Source organism: Cebus imitator, unplaced genomic scaffold, assembly GCF_001604975.1.
Source record: "Cebus imitator isolate Cc_AM_T3 unplaced genomic scaffold, Cebus_imitator-1.0 Scaffold309, whole genome shotgun sequence".
NCBI lineage: Eukaryota > Metazoa > Chordata > Mammalia > Primates > Cebidae > Cebus > Cebus imitator.
In genome coordinates this window covers 1,450,908-1,466,856 of record NW_016107624.1, presented here as the reverse complement: position 1 = coordinate 1,466,856, position 15,949 = coordinate 1,450,908, and the positions used below count along the sequence as shown (strand labels likewise).

Here is a 15,949-nt window from a genome sequence, read left to right as displayed (position 1 = left end):
GTAGATAAGGGAAGGTAGTACCTACACTTCAGGGCTGTATGAGGATTAGATGGGAAAATTCATGCAAAACAGCTGGCCTAATGCCAAGCATGTAGGTGTTCAGTGTATGGTAAGGATAAAGATGGTGGTGATTATGCTAGTAACAGTCGTGAGAGTTGTATATTTTTTGTTTTCAACAGACAGCCCCACTACAGGCCTTGGACCTTGTGGATGGATTTTGGTGGCTGTCTCATTCTTATTCACAGTTGTAACTTTCCCGATCTCAATATGGATGTGCATAAAGGTAAAGAACATTTCATTGACTTCTGGGAAGGGGTCAACTCCTACCTCCATAAACCTACTTCATGTATGCGTGTGTGTGAGAAAGAGACAGAGAGATACAGCCTCTCTCTTGTAATTCTTATTTCTTTATCTTTCTTTTGGAAAATTTATACTACTCACCTATTAAAGTGGAACCTTAAAACTTCTTTTCAGCCAGTGCTCTTACATGTGGGCTAAAGTAAGGATCACCATCAAAAATGTCCTGGGGTCAGGGATGTGAGATGGTTCTGAGAGAACAAGTTCCTTAGAGTTAGAATTGTGGGGTCTGACTGCTGGCTTTACTGTTTACCGTGTGACCTTTGCTATTTCCTCACCTGTAAAATGGGAGAAAGTAACAATACCTACTTCACAGGACTATTGCGAGGATTAAATGAATTAGTGTGTCTAAGTATCACAATGCCTGGCACATTGTAAGTACCCTCAGTGCTGGTTATTGTTTTCTACTAAGTTGTTAATACTTTGATATATGACTATCATTTGCATATTTCTAAGAAGATAAAATATGCTCCAAGCATTTTCAGATTAATTTATTCATAAGGGAATCAGAAGAAAAATTGTGAAGACTTCAGCTTTTTGTTTTTTTGAATTAACAATGCATGAGTAATTTATTTATTTCTTTATTTATTTTTTTGAGATGGAGTCTCACTCTGTCTCCCAGGCTGGAGTGCAGTGGTGCTATCTCAGCTCACTGCAACCTTCACCTTTCAGGTTCAAGCAATTCTCCTGCCTCAGCCTCCTGAGTAGCTAGGATTACAGGTGCCCGCCACCAGGCCCAGCTAATTTTCGTATTTTTAGTAGAGACAGGGGTTTCACCATGTTGGCCAGGCTGGTCTTGAACTCCTAACCTCCAATGATCCACCTGCCTCAACCTCCCAAAATGCTGAGATTACAGGTGTGAGCCACCATGCCAGGCCTGCATGAGTAACTGAATAACAGTGTTAACAGCTGAGAAGTGAGGTTATGGATTTGTTTCTGTATCCTATTCTGTCCTTCCTAAATTTATACAGTGAGTATCTATTGCTTTTGTAATCAGTACAAAAATAAAAAATATCATGCTTTGAGAAGGTAAACATTGGACATGTTATAGATATGATTTGGATCTAAAGAAAATAGATGAGGCATCTAATCTGTTTTGAGCAAAAACATATATTTAAGAAGCCATGCATGTATATATTTGTACTCTTTATGTTAAATTATCATTTGTGTTTTTATTCTAGATTATAAAAGAATATGAAAGAGCCATCATCTTTAGATTGGGTCGTATTTTACAAGGAGGAGCCAAAGGACCTGGTCAGTACTGGGATTCTGGATTGTTTATCTGAAAACTAAAGTTCTTTTTTACTTTTTTATTTTTATTTTTTTTAAGACAGGGTCTCATTCTGTCACCCAGGCTAGAGGGCAGTGGCATACTTATGGTTCACTGCAGCTTTGAACTCCTGACCTCAAGTAATCATCCCACTCCAGCCATCCAAAGCACTGGGATTACAGACATGAGCCACCGTGCCCAGCCTGAAATTTTTTTATTGATGTGATTTCCCTTATGAGGGCTTCTTCTACTCTGTCTTAGAAAATAGTTCATGTAGCAGAAGTTGTACAACAATAGGAGTTGCTCTAGCCAATCTTTTGTTACCCTTTCCTTCCTACCTTTCCCCTCCCCTTCCCATTTGAGCTGATAAGATTACCTCTTAAGCCAAGAATAGCTACATCTATACAAGTTTGAGCATGAGAATCTCTACCGAACAGACTTTCATTCATTTGGCAAACTTCAGTTAAGCTCCTACTGTGTTCCAGGCTCTGGGAATTCAAGGGAGACTAAAACACAGCCCCTACCCTCAAGGATCTTCCCATCTAGTGGTAGGACACCAACAAGGAAACAGCTACAACCCTATGTGATAAGTGATATGATCAAGTACTCACAGAGAGCTGTGAGAAAAGACAAAACCAGAGAAGTATAACTGATCCGGACTAGTAGTAGGCTGAAGTCAGGCTTTCTGGAAGTTACATTTTGATTGAGTCTTGAGGCCTGAAAAGGTGTTAACTAGTAGTAGGCTGAGGTAAGGCTTTCTGGAAGTTACATCTTGACTGAGTCTTGAGGTCTGAAAAGGTATTAACCAACAGGAGGTGTTTGCAACAAAAATAGCAAACATAGAAGGGAGTATTGCAGATTGAAGAAACTGGAAGTAGATCAGTCCAGCAAGAGTGTAGGGTGGGAAGAGAGGGGAAGTGGCTCAAGAGGACAACAAATGCAGTCATGCAGGACCCTGCATGGTGGAGGGTTTGTATTTTAGAGGGGATTGCTCTGCTTGCAGCTTAGGAAATAGATTATAGGAGAGAAACTACAAACAATAGAAAGATGGCCCAGGAAACTATTGCATTGGTCCCAGTTTTGGGGGGGAGAGGAAGAGTGACAGTAACAATGGATTAAGGAAATGAACTCCACAGGCGTTAGTGGGGGCAGTCAAATGTGGGAAGTAAGCAAGAGGAATCAAAGTTATCGTTCCTGGCTTCTGGCTTCATTCATGAAGATAAACTAATGACTTTTCAGTTCGTTAGGTTGATTTTCTTAAAACTAAACGGAGAAGTGAACTGATTAGGTTGCTGGTGTCTCTATAATCTGTGTATCTTTGTTGCAGGTTTGTTTTTTATTCTGCCGTGCACTGACAGCTTCATCAAAGTGGACATGAGAACTATTTCATTCGATATTCCTCCTCAGGAGGTAAGGTTTTCTTTGAATAACTGAGATATAATATGTGAAAGTGCTTTACAATGAGAGACAACATAGTTAGAGCATAGGCTTCATTTATTTATTTAAATTTTTATTTATTTTTAATTGAGACGGAGTCTCGTTCTGTCACCCAGGCTGGAATGCAGTAGTGTCATCTCAGCTCACTGCAACCTCTGCCACCCAGGTTCAAGTGATTCTCCTGTCTCAGCCTCCTGAGTAGCTGGAACTACAGATGTGTGCCACCACACCCGACTAATTTTTTTGTATTTTTAGTAGAGACAGGGTTTTGCCATGTTGGCCAGGCTGGTCTTGGAACTCCTGACCTCAGGTGATCCTCCCACTTTGACCTCCCAAAGTTCTGGGATTACAGGCATGAGCCACGTGCCCTGCCAGAGCATAGACTTTAAATCCTGACTGCCTTCAGCATTTCTAGCTCAGTGACCTTAAGCAAGTTCTTTAACTTTTCTGTGCCTCAGTTTCCTCATCCAGAAAATAGAGGTTGTAATAGTAAGAACTACTGTACAGGGTGGTTCTGAGAAGTAAGTGAGATATATGTGCAAAATGCTTAGAGCAATGGCTGATAAATAGTAAGTGCTATAGAAGTTTTTACTATTATTATTACAGTTGGCCCTTTGCTTGCATGGGTTTTGCATTTAGGGATTCAACCAACCACAGATGGAGAATATTAGGAAAAAAACTCCACAAAGTTTCAAACAGCAAAACTTCAATTTGCCATGCATAAGTATGGCATTGAATCTACATGAATGAAGTGATATGTAGGCATTGTATTGGATAATACAAGTAATCTAGAGATGATTTATAGTATACAGGAAAATGTACATAGATTGTACGGTTGGCTCTCCTAATCCATGGGTTCCGCATACATGGTTACAACCCACCATGGATCAAAAATATTTGGTGGAAAAAGCAATAGACAGTGATATAATAATACAAATTATTAAAAACACTATAGTATAGCAACTATTTACGTAACATTTACATTATGTTAAGTATAATAAATACTCTAGAAAGGCTTTATAAAGGAGGATGTGCATAAGTTATATGCAAATATTATGCCACTGTATATAAGGGACTTGAGCATCCTTGAATTTTGGTGTCCTCTGGGGGTCCTGGAATCAATCTCTCACAGATACTAAGGGATGATTATTATAAAACATAGTGTAATGTTAATGTAAGTATAATAATATAATCATTGTTGTTACTATCGCCATTTTTACTGCCATGTTTTTCTTCTCTGGGTTTCTGATAGAAAACCCTATTTAGTACATTATTTTTTCTTCTTAAGGTTTTATTCTAAATAAATTGGTTAGAAACCAAAAAAATTAGAAACTGCTTGTTGGGCATTTTATATAAAACATATAATATTTTATACTAGTGATTATTTTGTGCCTTTTCGAACTACTTCACAAATATTACCGTAGATGAAACTCACAGCAGAATCCCTAGAAAGTATATAGTTTCAGTGAAACAAAGGAATTCCTCCAAATTACAGTGGCAGAGCCAAGACTAAAATTGAGCTCTCTGGATTCCCTGTCTAGTACTTTTTCCACAGCTCCATACTAAATGAATTGTACATGAACTCCCTTATGGCCCCCGAAAAAGTGATGGCCATCCTGGGAACCGTGTCCTGAGGAGGCATAGTAACTGTTGGATACAGAAAACCTAAAAACATCATGAAGAAGAAAGGACAGAAGAATGCTGTCTGTGTTTTCTGGCCAAAGGCCAGTTACTCAGCATGGTGATGGAGCCTGACCATGTTGCCTTCTCTTGTCACAAATTCCAGAAACCAGCTTAGGAACTTCCTTGTTAATACTGATCCAAGTAGTGGGTGAGGTCAGACTTTATAATCCACACAAAGCTAGTGATGCCGGAAATCATTTTGCCCACATTTTACTCATAAGAACAAGACTGAGAGTATCACTGCATTCTCTGTATGTTTTTCCATCGTCTAGGGAAGATTGAGTCTCAGAAGGAGCCCCTTTCCAGTTAGCTATGCATTCTGGCATTTTTCACTATAAACATTACAGACATCTGGCAGAGTTGCTGTTTAAGCTTCTGCTTTCCAGTGGCTCCCTCCTCTCCTGTAAGCTGCTGAATGCAAAGCAGATTGTAACTTGGCAAGCAATCCTTTTTCTGATCCCCTGTGATAAATAAACACTTGCCTGTGATAAACAGTACGCAGAGAAGCTGTAGCTTTAGAAAGCAGCTGTGGCAAAGTCAAAGTGGCAAGAAATTTAGGAGTGACACACATTTTCCCATCATGTCATGGAAAATAATTAGTTTTCATACAAGATGGTAATACACTGTACATTTATTTATAAATCCTCCACTTCTCTTCCATGTTAGAAGTATTTTGAGATTATTAAGAAAGGATCACTGCTTTGGTGTCTGGCAGGGCTAAACAGCCATGTAATGACATTGTTTTGTTGTTACCTTCCATTTACATAGCTGCTTACACTTTCAAAAGGGCTTCGTTCACAAGCCTGTACTTATTTGATCTTCACAGAAATGGGATGGAATTAGGCAGTATTATTAGCCCCATCTCACAAATGAGGAATCTGTGCATCAAGTGGGTTAAAAGCCTTGCTAGAGGCCATCCAGGGACCTGGTGGCACAGCTGGGACTATAGTTCAGGTCTCCTAACTCTCACTCCTGTGCTCCTCACCAGTCAATGTTCTTAGGACCACATTTCAGTTCAGTTCATCTCTCATTTATTGACTACCCGCTATATTTCAAGCTATCTGCCAGTGCTAGTGTTACAAATAATTGCCATTAAGAAATTTATAGTCTAGGCCGGGCACGGTGGCTCAAGCCTGTAATCCCAGCACTTTGGGAGGCCAAGGCGGGTGGATCACGAGCTCAAGAGATTGAGACCATCCTGGTCAACATGGTGAAACCCCGTCTCTACTAAAAATACAAAAAATTAGCTGGGCATGGTGGCGTGTGCCTGTAATCCCAGCGACTCAGGAGGCTGGGGCAGGAGAATTGCCTGAACCCGGGAGGCGGAGGTTGTGGTGAGCCGAGATCGCGCCATTGCACTCCAGCCTGGGTAACAAGAGCGAAACTCCGTCTCAAAAAAAAAAAAAAAAAGAAATTTATAGTCTAAAGACAAGTAGAGGCTGGGCGAGGTGGCTCACGCCTGTAATCCCAGCATCTGGGAGGCCAAAGTGGGTAGATCACGAGGTCAGGAGTTCAAGACCAGCCTGGGCAAAATGGTGAAACCACGTCTGTACAAAAAATAAATAAATAAATACAGACAAGTAGAAATGCAAATAAATAATGTCACTACAGTGAGGTGCAGTGGATGTACAAGGAAAGAGTGCTTAACTCTGCCAAGTAAGTCAAGGAAGTTTCACAGAGAGAAGGACATTTAAATGATCAATAGAAAGGTGCCAACCTGATATTGTGAGTGAGAGAGGCTGGAACTCCCAGGCTGGAGCAATCTTCCTGCCTCAGTCTCCTCAGTAGCTGGAACTACAGGTGTGTGCCGCCATGCCCAGCTGGCTTTTTTCTTATTGTCTAAATTAACTTATTACAGTTAAGTCAATGTTTTATTCAGAAAAGTTACCACAGTTATCCAAGGTGAAATGATAATACAGCTCTTATGTGCCAGGTACTTTTCTGAGCACTTGAATGTATTTAATGCATTAATTCTAGCAACAATGCAAAGGGTACTATAATTGATCTCTCCTTTACAAATGAGAAAACTGAGTCCCAGTGAGTTTAAGTGACTTATGTAACTGTTTTCCTGGAGCCTCTCACTCAGATAACATTTTAGTTTAAAACAAAATTATGTCATGTTTAACATTTTTATGTAGCATGCTGTAAAATATGTTTTTCTGCCCCTCCTTGCCTTTTAAAAACATTCACCTGTACTTTTCATTCCCGTAATATTGTGCAACTTGTGGTTTATCAAACCTTGACTCTCTAGTGTCTCTCTCTTGAATATTCTTCCACTCCACCCAACACCCTCAGAAAAATTGTATTCCTTTCTTCAAGATTCAATTCAGATATCACCCCTGCTGCCCACAGATGCCCTTAAAAGCTTCCTTTGGTTCCCTAACCTCCTTCAAAGTAGGAACCAAGTTTTTTCCTACTTTAATCCCTGGTACCTGGTACATTGCCTGCTGTTGAGTGGTATCTCGATATTTGAATGACTGAACGAATTAATGGACTTGAATAAATACATTTATTTTATTAAATGTTAAAAGGTATAGTTAGCTTTCTGATGCCTTCCTAAAGAAAATCAGCTAGTATTATAAGGTATTCTGTAGAATAATATTGCTTACAGTTATGTTTAAAAAATGGTTGACAGGTGTAAAATGTCTTCCTTCATCTTGTAGATCCTCACTAAGGATTCAGTGACAATTAGCGTGGATGGTGTGGTCTATTACCGTGTTCAGAATGCAACCCTGGCTGTGGCAAATATCACCAATGCTGACTCAGCGACCCGCCTTTTGGCACAAACTACTCTGAGGAATGTTCTGGGCACCAAGAACCTTTCTCAGATCCTCTCTGACAGAGAAGAAATTGCACACAACATGCAGGTAGGGAGTGTGTTGATGCTGTTACCCCCCAGAAATTGAAAAATGAAGCAAAGCAAAGAGTCAATAGTTGTTTGAGAAGCTTTTATTAATTCAAGTTGGGGGGGGGTCTGTGGTTTTTTTTGCTTCATAGTAAAGTTTTTCAAATTTGGTGGGAGGGGACATTTTTCACATTAGCAGATCATGAGTTAGTAACACTCATACCTACATTTTTTAAATTTTTTCTTTAGTATTTTTTTTCCAGAAGCAGTAATAACCTTTTTGTTTAGAACAGAGGCTATTCCACAAGGTAATGTAGGCATTCCTAAAGCTTTATTCTGTGTGTGAGTCCCATGAATTATAACTGTTGTGCTTTCCAGTCTTTCTTAACAGATATTCAGTTAAGCATAGCTTATTCAAAAAAGATACTGTGCTATAACTCTGGATTCTTATTTTTGTATAGACTTCATTGTGGGTAAAATCTATGATGGTATTTGATATCCACAACAACCTATGAAATAGATGTGTGGCTTCATTCCTGCCATTCTAAAGGGAGGAAATTGAAGCACAAAGAAGAAATATGGCTTACACAAAGTCATATTTGATTGGCGTATATTCACAGCCATTTATTTATATAGTATCCAGGGCTGCTTTTGACTACAACAGCTGACTTAAATAGTTGAGATGGAGACTACAAATAAATAATCACTATATAGCCCTTTTAGAAGAAGCTTGCTAACCCCTGCATTAGCTTGTTAGCAACAGAATCAGGATCAGTGAGCCAGCCCCGGTGTCACCATTCCTTCTGAAGAGTAACTGTCTCTCCACAACCCTACCCAGCACCATGTCTCCTCTAAATCCCAGTGAAGATAGCCTCTGTCGGCATTTGGGCTGGGCTGAGCAGATTCAGCTTGCCTTCTCTCTTCCTAACAGACTACTCTAGATGATGCCACTGATGCCTGGGGAATAAAGGTGGAGCGTGTGGAAATTAAGGATGTGAAACTACCCGTGCAGCTCCAGAGAGCTATGGCTGCAGAAGCAGAAGCGTCCCGCGAGGCCCGCGCCAAGGTAACATTTTCTTTTTTAGCTTGTTTTTCTTGTTGAGTTTTCTTTTTTATTAATAATTACATAAAAGTAAAACATGTGTGCTGTAAAAACTTGAAATAACCTTAAAGTGGTAAAGTTAGTAGAAGTGAAAGCCCTCCCCATAACTTCAAATCATATTCCCCCAGAGGTCACCAGTCTAACGGTTGAGTGTATTTGGATTTTATTTGACTAGGTTTTTGGATCACTGGCTTGTTTTACAAAAGTAGGGTTATACTGCACATGTTGTCCTGTGTTTTGCTTTCTTCATTTAATATTAATATCTATGGGCATGTCAGTACATACAGAGTTAACCTCATTCTTTTATGACTGTGTGTACCATGCTTTATTCTTCCAGTTCATTAGTAAGGACAAATTGACGTTCCAACTTCAGAGCAAGTAGGTCATCATTCCATCCATATCACCCATCTCTTACCTGTTTTTGGCTTCTTTTTTGTTCCGTTTCTCTTCTCAGGATCTTTTTCCCTTTTACTGTTACCTATTCCTCATTCTCTCTTTTCCTCTTGTTTATATTCTCTAACTTTGACGTCTTCCTTTTTTCTCCCTTCTTTTCATCATCATCTGCCTATGTCTTAACCCTGCATGGGTGGCATGGCCCCTCTGGGAGGCTCTGAGGAAATGTTTGTTAACCTAACCTAGAGAAGAGTATCATTAAAGATGATAATATGTACAAGTTCGAGGATATCTCACCAAACCCAAGGTTAGGAAGTAGGGGCAAGTCTCACCAAAACAGGAACCGGAAGGCAGTTCAGGGAACTAGTAGTCATTCCTTTCCTGTGACCCATCTCACTATAGATAGTTTGTGGTGGAGAATGTCTGGCCCCCAGGTTTACATGTCTGCCAGATGAACACTAGAACACAGACCAGCCCTAATTCCACATTCACAGAAGTGAGATTCTTTTTGGTCCAACTTTTGTCAAAGTGCAAAGATACCATAATAATATGGTTCCACAGCCCTATGCCTGTGAATGGGTTGAAGAAGAGGAGCAGTCTTCATAGGAGGAGTTGCTGTGGACTTGACAAATCTCCTAAGACACAAGGAGCAAACCAATTTGTTGTCGTTAGAAAATAGTAGTAGCTGGTGGCAATTGGCTGACCACAGAACCCTGTTCTTTTCTTAGGATGCTCTTTAAGCCATAAACCAGTCACTATAATTTCTTAGCCAGCATCGAATAGGATAATAGCTCATTTGACATGTGACTTCAGAATTTTCTGTTAACCAGAATTTTTTAGATTTGCCTACTGTGATCATTGTTGCTTTGTGATGATAACCTGATAATACTGCAGAACCCTCAAGTGCCTACTTTCAAAACCGTTCCATTTAGATGATTAAATTATGTTTATGTAGTTATTAAATGTGTCCTATCATCTAATTATTTTGAAAATTAGGAATTGCTTTTACCTAGAATATGTTATTAACCAAAAGCCTCATTTCCAAACCAGATTGAATAATAGAATTTACTATACATATACTATGTAGAATGTCAAAGCCCAAAGGATCCTCAGAGATTATCTTTCCTAGGTGGCAAATACCTAGCCCAGATGCTACCACTCCATCCTGCTATTCCCATGCTAGTAATTAACCACAGCACTGTTTTCCACTGAGTTTAGACTTGGCCCCAGAACCCTTCTACAGAACTCCAGGTAACAACCTTGAACTGCTTAGAGTTAGCTTAAAAAACAAAACTTCAGGCCAGGCACAGTGCCTCACACCTGTAATCCCAGCACTTTGGAAGGCTGAGGTGGGTGGATCACCTGAGATGAGGAGTTTAAGACCAGCCTGGCCAACATGGTGAAACTCCTAAAAATACAAAAAAGTAGCTGGGCGTGGTGATGTGCACCTGTAATTCCAGCTACTTGGGAGGCTGAGACAGAAGATTTGCTTGAACCCAGGAGGTGGAGGTTGCAGTGAGCGGAGATAGCACCACCGTACTTCAGCCTGGATGACAGAGCAAGACTCCTTCTCAAAAAAATTAAATTAAATTAAATTTTAAAATTAAATAAATAATAAAAACTTTTTAAAAAATGAAACTTGCTTGCCATCCCACTATTCAAAGGAAAAGTTGAAGCCCAGAAAAGTTAAGTGACATCCACAAGGTTGCACAGTTGATTAGTGGCAGCGGAAATTAGAATTCCCCTCTGCTCCTCACTGACTTTCCAGGATGGGCTGTGAGCCTCTTCCATAGCATTCTTAAGAGTTTGGAAAGAAAGTTTCTATCTTCCCTTTATGGCAATAAGAAAAGATAGAAGAAACCACCTAGAATTCTGAATTGCCATGCTCCCACTTAGACGGGGCTCTATGGTTAGTCTAGAAGCTGTCTCATGAACTTGGGCAGTGCTGTCTTGGAGTTCATGCATAGAATCACAATGAGCCTAGCCCTTCTGCAAAATACAGTAACCCCAGAACAACCATAGGCTTATTATATTGAAATTCTCATGGAAAATAAGAGGCCACAGTTTCTTCAACAAATAAATTACACAGGAAAGGTGAGATAGAATGGGAGAATCTAAAGATTAAGAAACTTTACAGAAAAATTCCTTAGGCTAATTAGCCATCAGGGAAATGCAAATTCACATTATAAGTACACGTCACACTAGACAGCTATCAGAATGGCCTGAAAAAAAAGAAAAGAAAGGAAAAGAACCAAGTTTGGGTGAGAGAGGAACTAGAACTCTCATATTCTGCTGGTGGCAGTGTAACTTAATACAACCATTTTGGAAAACAGTCTGGCAACGTCTGCCCAAACTGAACATTTATATACCCTATGTGCCAGCAGCTCCAATCCTAAGTATGAATCTTACAGAAATGCACTCAGGTTTACCAAAAGGCATGTACTAGAATGTTCACAGCATTACATCGTCCCAGACTATAGAATACCCAGATGTCCATACCTAGCTGAATGGATAAAGTCTGGTTTATTCACATGAAGGCATGCTGCATAGCAAAGAGACTGAATGTAAGTGCTCACACACATAATTGGAGTGAAAGAAGCCAGTCACAGAAGAGGACAGATTCTCCCGTGTGTTTCTCTGTATGTTAGGTTTGGTTTTTAAAGTGTTTAGTGGCTTGAAATGTAATATCTTTTGTGTTTGCATCATCTTTTATTTCCTTTTCATAACTCTCAGAAAAATGCCTGGCACGTGCTTTCGGGCTCATGTTCCTGGGTATAGAAGTCTATTAATTGAGAGGGTGGAGTGCAGAAATACAGATCACCTTTCTCTGGCCTTTCATCTGCCCAGACCACCTGGTCTACAGAAGGGGACGGGTAATACAAATTTCACATACATGAAAATGCCAGACTTTAAAATGATGTTCTATAAATATAAAATGTCAATTGCCATGAGATGGCTGCACATTTGACAAAACCCTTGCAAACCCAAAAATAGCTTGCCTTGCTCTCTAAGATCCTATCAACAGAGTATACTTGGCCTGTGTTTAGACAAATCCGGTGGTGTTGTGTTCACATCTTTGGCAGCTTGCTCAGAGCGGCTTTTCTATGAACAAAATGTGTGCCCAGCCTGGTGGGTCTGGCTTCCCAGCCAAGAGGTTGTGTATTGATTGGTGGTGGGAAATGAGATCTCTTTTCAGCTGGTCCATGTCCAAAGAAAAAAGTGCTTAATTGGACATCCGAGAAGACATGGAAAAAAATCAGAGCCTGCTGCTCTCATAGCAGGGGACTTCTGATGTATTCTCTGTAATGCCTACCTTGGAATACAGTTCTGTGGTTTTCTTTGAGCAGAACTGGCACTTGTCCCTTCTCACAGACATGGCACTTGTCCCTAGGCAGGACGTGATGGGTGGCTTTGATAAATTAAGGTTTTTATTCTGTAAACTAGAGTCTTTCTCTCAGTAAGTACCATATTCTGCATCCTGTCTTCATTAATGGCACTAACTTATGCAACCCAAACCTAGAAACCTGGGTCTCAGCCTCTGTTCTCCTTTCCTCCTTATACCTAGTCTCCAAATTCTGTTGATAGGGAGAATAGCTCCCCAAACCATTTTGTTCTCTGTCCCCACAACCTGTGAATCACAACAACCACTCTAAAGCAGTTCCACTAGCAGCTTTCCCTGTCTCTCTTCTAACCTCAGACATCCATCAGAGAGGTTTTTCAAACTAGATCTGATGGAGGTTACTTACCTGCTTAATATCATTCTACAGCTTCCCATTACCTAGAGAATGAAGATCAAAAACCCTGGCCCTCACTGCCCTTCAGAACCTGGCCCCATTCATTCCCCACATTTCGCCTCTTCCTGGCATAGTCTTCAGCCATTGACAGTTTTCTGGAATATACCAACATTTGTATACCTCAGTACCATTTTATGTGTTCTGCCTAAAATATTTTTCCTCCTCTTTTTCTAAACAGCAAACATTTTATCCTTTAATGTTCAACTTTTATAACCTCACCATATCACCCTCTGCAAAAGTGGCCTGCTTCTGTGTGCTAGCACTGTGTCTTGTACGTATGTCTGTCAGCATATCACAGTAGAATGAAATGATCTACTTCCATGTCTGCCTTCCCTACCTGACCAGGAGCTGAAGAAGGCTAGGGATTCCACTCTATCTCTATCCCTAGCTTCTCCTACGCTGGGCTTATTAACCCCTAGAAGCCCCACAAATTTTGTTGTGTAAGTGAATGAAATTTACTGGGCATAAGACTATTGCCTCCAATTCTGATATTCATGGAGTATTATGGGCCATTAATTTTTTGAGATTCAAGTGAGGATAATAACCTGGAGAAACTCTACTTTTAATCTTGGTAATTATGGTACTTTAATACCTTTCCTTCTCCTAGGATTATGAGTTAAAGTAACTGCCTTGAATCTTTTATGCATTAAAGCATAGTTGGACCTGAAAATCAGGTCTTGTCACTTGGCATTCCTTTATTCATTTAACACTTTATATACCTTCTCTGTCTTCCTCACAAGTGGTCCTCTAAAGTACATGTTAGTCTGCTTTAAGAATGGGAAACTGAGGTTCAGCATGTTCAGTAACCTCTCTGAGGACCTTTAGCTGTTAAATGTTAGATTTGGGATTTGAACTCAAGTCCATTTGACTCCAGAGCTCCTGTTCTCTCCACTACTCAAGTGAGCTTCAAACTTTTTTGCCTGTGAAACCCTTTATAGAATTTAGAAAAACTATAAAGCCCATTAAACATTTTAAATTGGCATGTAAAAAATTTCATCTTGAATTTATGTACTTGCCAAGTATATAATTCCTGGCATGTTGTAAATATTGACATTTTAAAATAAAACTGTTAACATCATTCTTTTAAATGTACCCAGTGAGACTTAACATAATAATGGTTTAGTTATGTATTAAAAGTATGTGAGTAAACTCTTTCTTAACAGTCAGGAGCTTTTTTAAATGTTTTTTCTTCTTCTTCTTCTTCTTCTTCATCATCTTCTTCTTCTTCTTCTTCTTTCTTCTTCTTCTTCTTAAATTTAAGTTTTTATTCTGCCTTTACTCCCCCATATTCTTTCCCTAACATATATTTTGTCATGAATTATTTTATTAACCTACTGTAACACATTTAGTCCCTAAGTTAAAATTATTTTTTAAAACTTTCCCATAACTAAAAACAAGGTTCTACAAACATTTCAGAATTTCTCCTAAATAAGAAGCCAATTCTTTTTTTTTTTTTTAGATGGAGCCTCCTTCTGTTGCGCAAGCTTGAGTACAGTGGCATGATCGTGGCTCACTGCAGCCTCCCGAGTTCAAGCAGTTCTCCTATCTCAGCCTCCTGAGTAGCTGGGATTATAGGCACCTGCCGCAATGCCCAGCTAGCTTTTGTACTTTTAGTAGAGACAGGGTTTTGCCATGTTGGCCAGGCTGGTCTCGAACTCCTGACCTCAATTGATCTGCTTGCCTCAGCCTCCCAGTTTTGGGATTATAGGCGTCAGCTACTGCACCTGGCACAAGAAGTCAATTTTTACTAGAAATGCTTGTCTTCAAAAGACGAATGAGAATTAAATAGTACATATATAGGTGGCTATTAAAGCTAGAATGAGACAAGATTCAGCATCAATTTTATTCCTATTTTTCATTTTTATAGATATAAGGACTTTGAAACCTTATTTACATAAATGGATAGAAATGGAAGTTTTATTTAAAATAGTATCATATAATTCTTAGCACTCCCTTTGGATTTATGTGCTAAAAAATTATATCACAGTCTTTCAACAAAAAGTATTTATAGTGATCTGTCAGCTTTCAGTTTAGTAAGATACTCATCAGAGAATTGGAAATCCTCTTGACTTGTGAAAAGATTTGCATAAAGTCATTAAAGTTATTTTCTTTCTCAATCCTGCACAGTATTTTGAATTATCCCTTTGTTTGGTACCCTGGAAAATAGGGGAAAGGCTATAGTAAAAGAGAATGTCATGATCCAGGCACTACTCAGGCAAGTCAGTTTTAGAAAAAGAAGCATATGGAAACTGAGTATGTAGAAATTGATTTCTTTTATTCTGGCATCCACCCTGGAAAGTTTTGTGGACCACCTGCGGTATACATACCCCATGTGATTTTTCTCCTGTTCAGCCTCTCCTTTCACCTGTCCATAGGTTATTGCAGCCGAAGGAGAAATGAATGCATCCAGGGCTCTGAAAGAAGCCTCCATGGTCATCACTGAATCTCCTGCAGCCCTTCAGCTCCGGTACCTGCAGACACTGACCACCATTGCCGCTGAGAAAAACTCAACAATTGTCTTCCCTCTGCCCATAGATATGCTGCAAGGAATCATAGGGACAAAACACAGCCACTAGCCTAGCATAGAGGTGAGTGCTACCCTTCCAAGGATGAAGTGAGGGACCAAATTAGCCTTTAACTCATAGAATAGGGCTTGAATATTCTCCCTCCCTTTCCTTTTCCATATGTCAATTGTGGTGTTCCCAGAATGTATAGCAGTTATAAAAATAGGTGAAAGAATTGTTAGCTTGTAGATACTGAGAGATTGGTGATTTATGTAAGGTAATCTGTTAGTCTTTAAATAGTTAAAAGTTTGTATTTTTAGATTATTATGTAGTAGGTTAGATCCCCATTGTTTTGACTTCCACTGAGTCATTCTGAACCCTCTAAGCACCCAGGCCAGAGGCAAGAACCTAGGCTGTAACTGCCACCTGACACCGCTGGCTGGATTGCAGAAAGTGACGACCTTACACCACAACCAGCTTTTCTAGGTCATATGTGCCTTATCTCCAGAGATCCAGAGAGTCTTTTTCTTTTTTTCATTTTTTCTTTTCCTTTTTTTTTTTTTT

At 39.6% G+C, this 15,949-nt stretch overlaps 1 protein-coding gene across 1 annotated transcript in view; it reads left to right on the top strand.

Annotated features, from left to right (window-relative positions):
- Positions 1-15,724, top strand: part of STOM (stomatin) — a 29,845-nt gene extending 14,121 nt beyond the window's left edge. The window contains exons 2-7 of the mRNA XM_017503320.2: positions 180-283; positions 1,539-1,611; positions 2,955-3,037; positions 7,411-7,614; positions 8,524-8,658; positions 15,257-15,724. Of these exons, the coding sequence (XP_017358809.1) occupies positions 180-283; positions 1,539-1,611; positions 2,955-3,037; positions 7,411-7,614; positions 8,524-8,658; positions 15,257-15,457 (800 nt within the window). The 3' untranslated portion in view covers positions 15,458-15,724. The remainder of the gene's footprint in view (positions 1-179; positions 284-1,538; positions 1,612-2,954; positions 3,038-7,410; positions 7,615-8,523; positions 8,659-15,256) is intronic.
- The last annotated feature ends 225 nt before the right edge of the window (positions 15,725-15,949 follow it).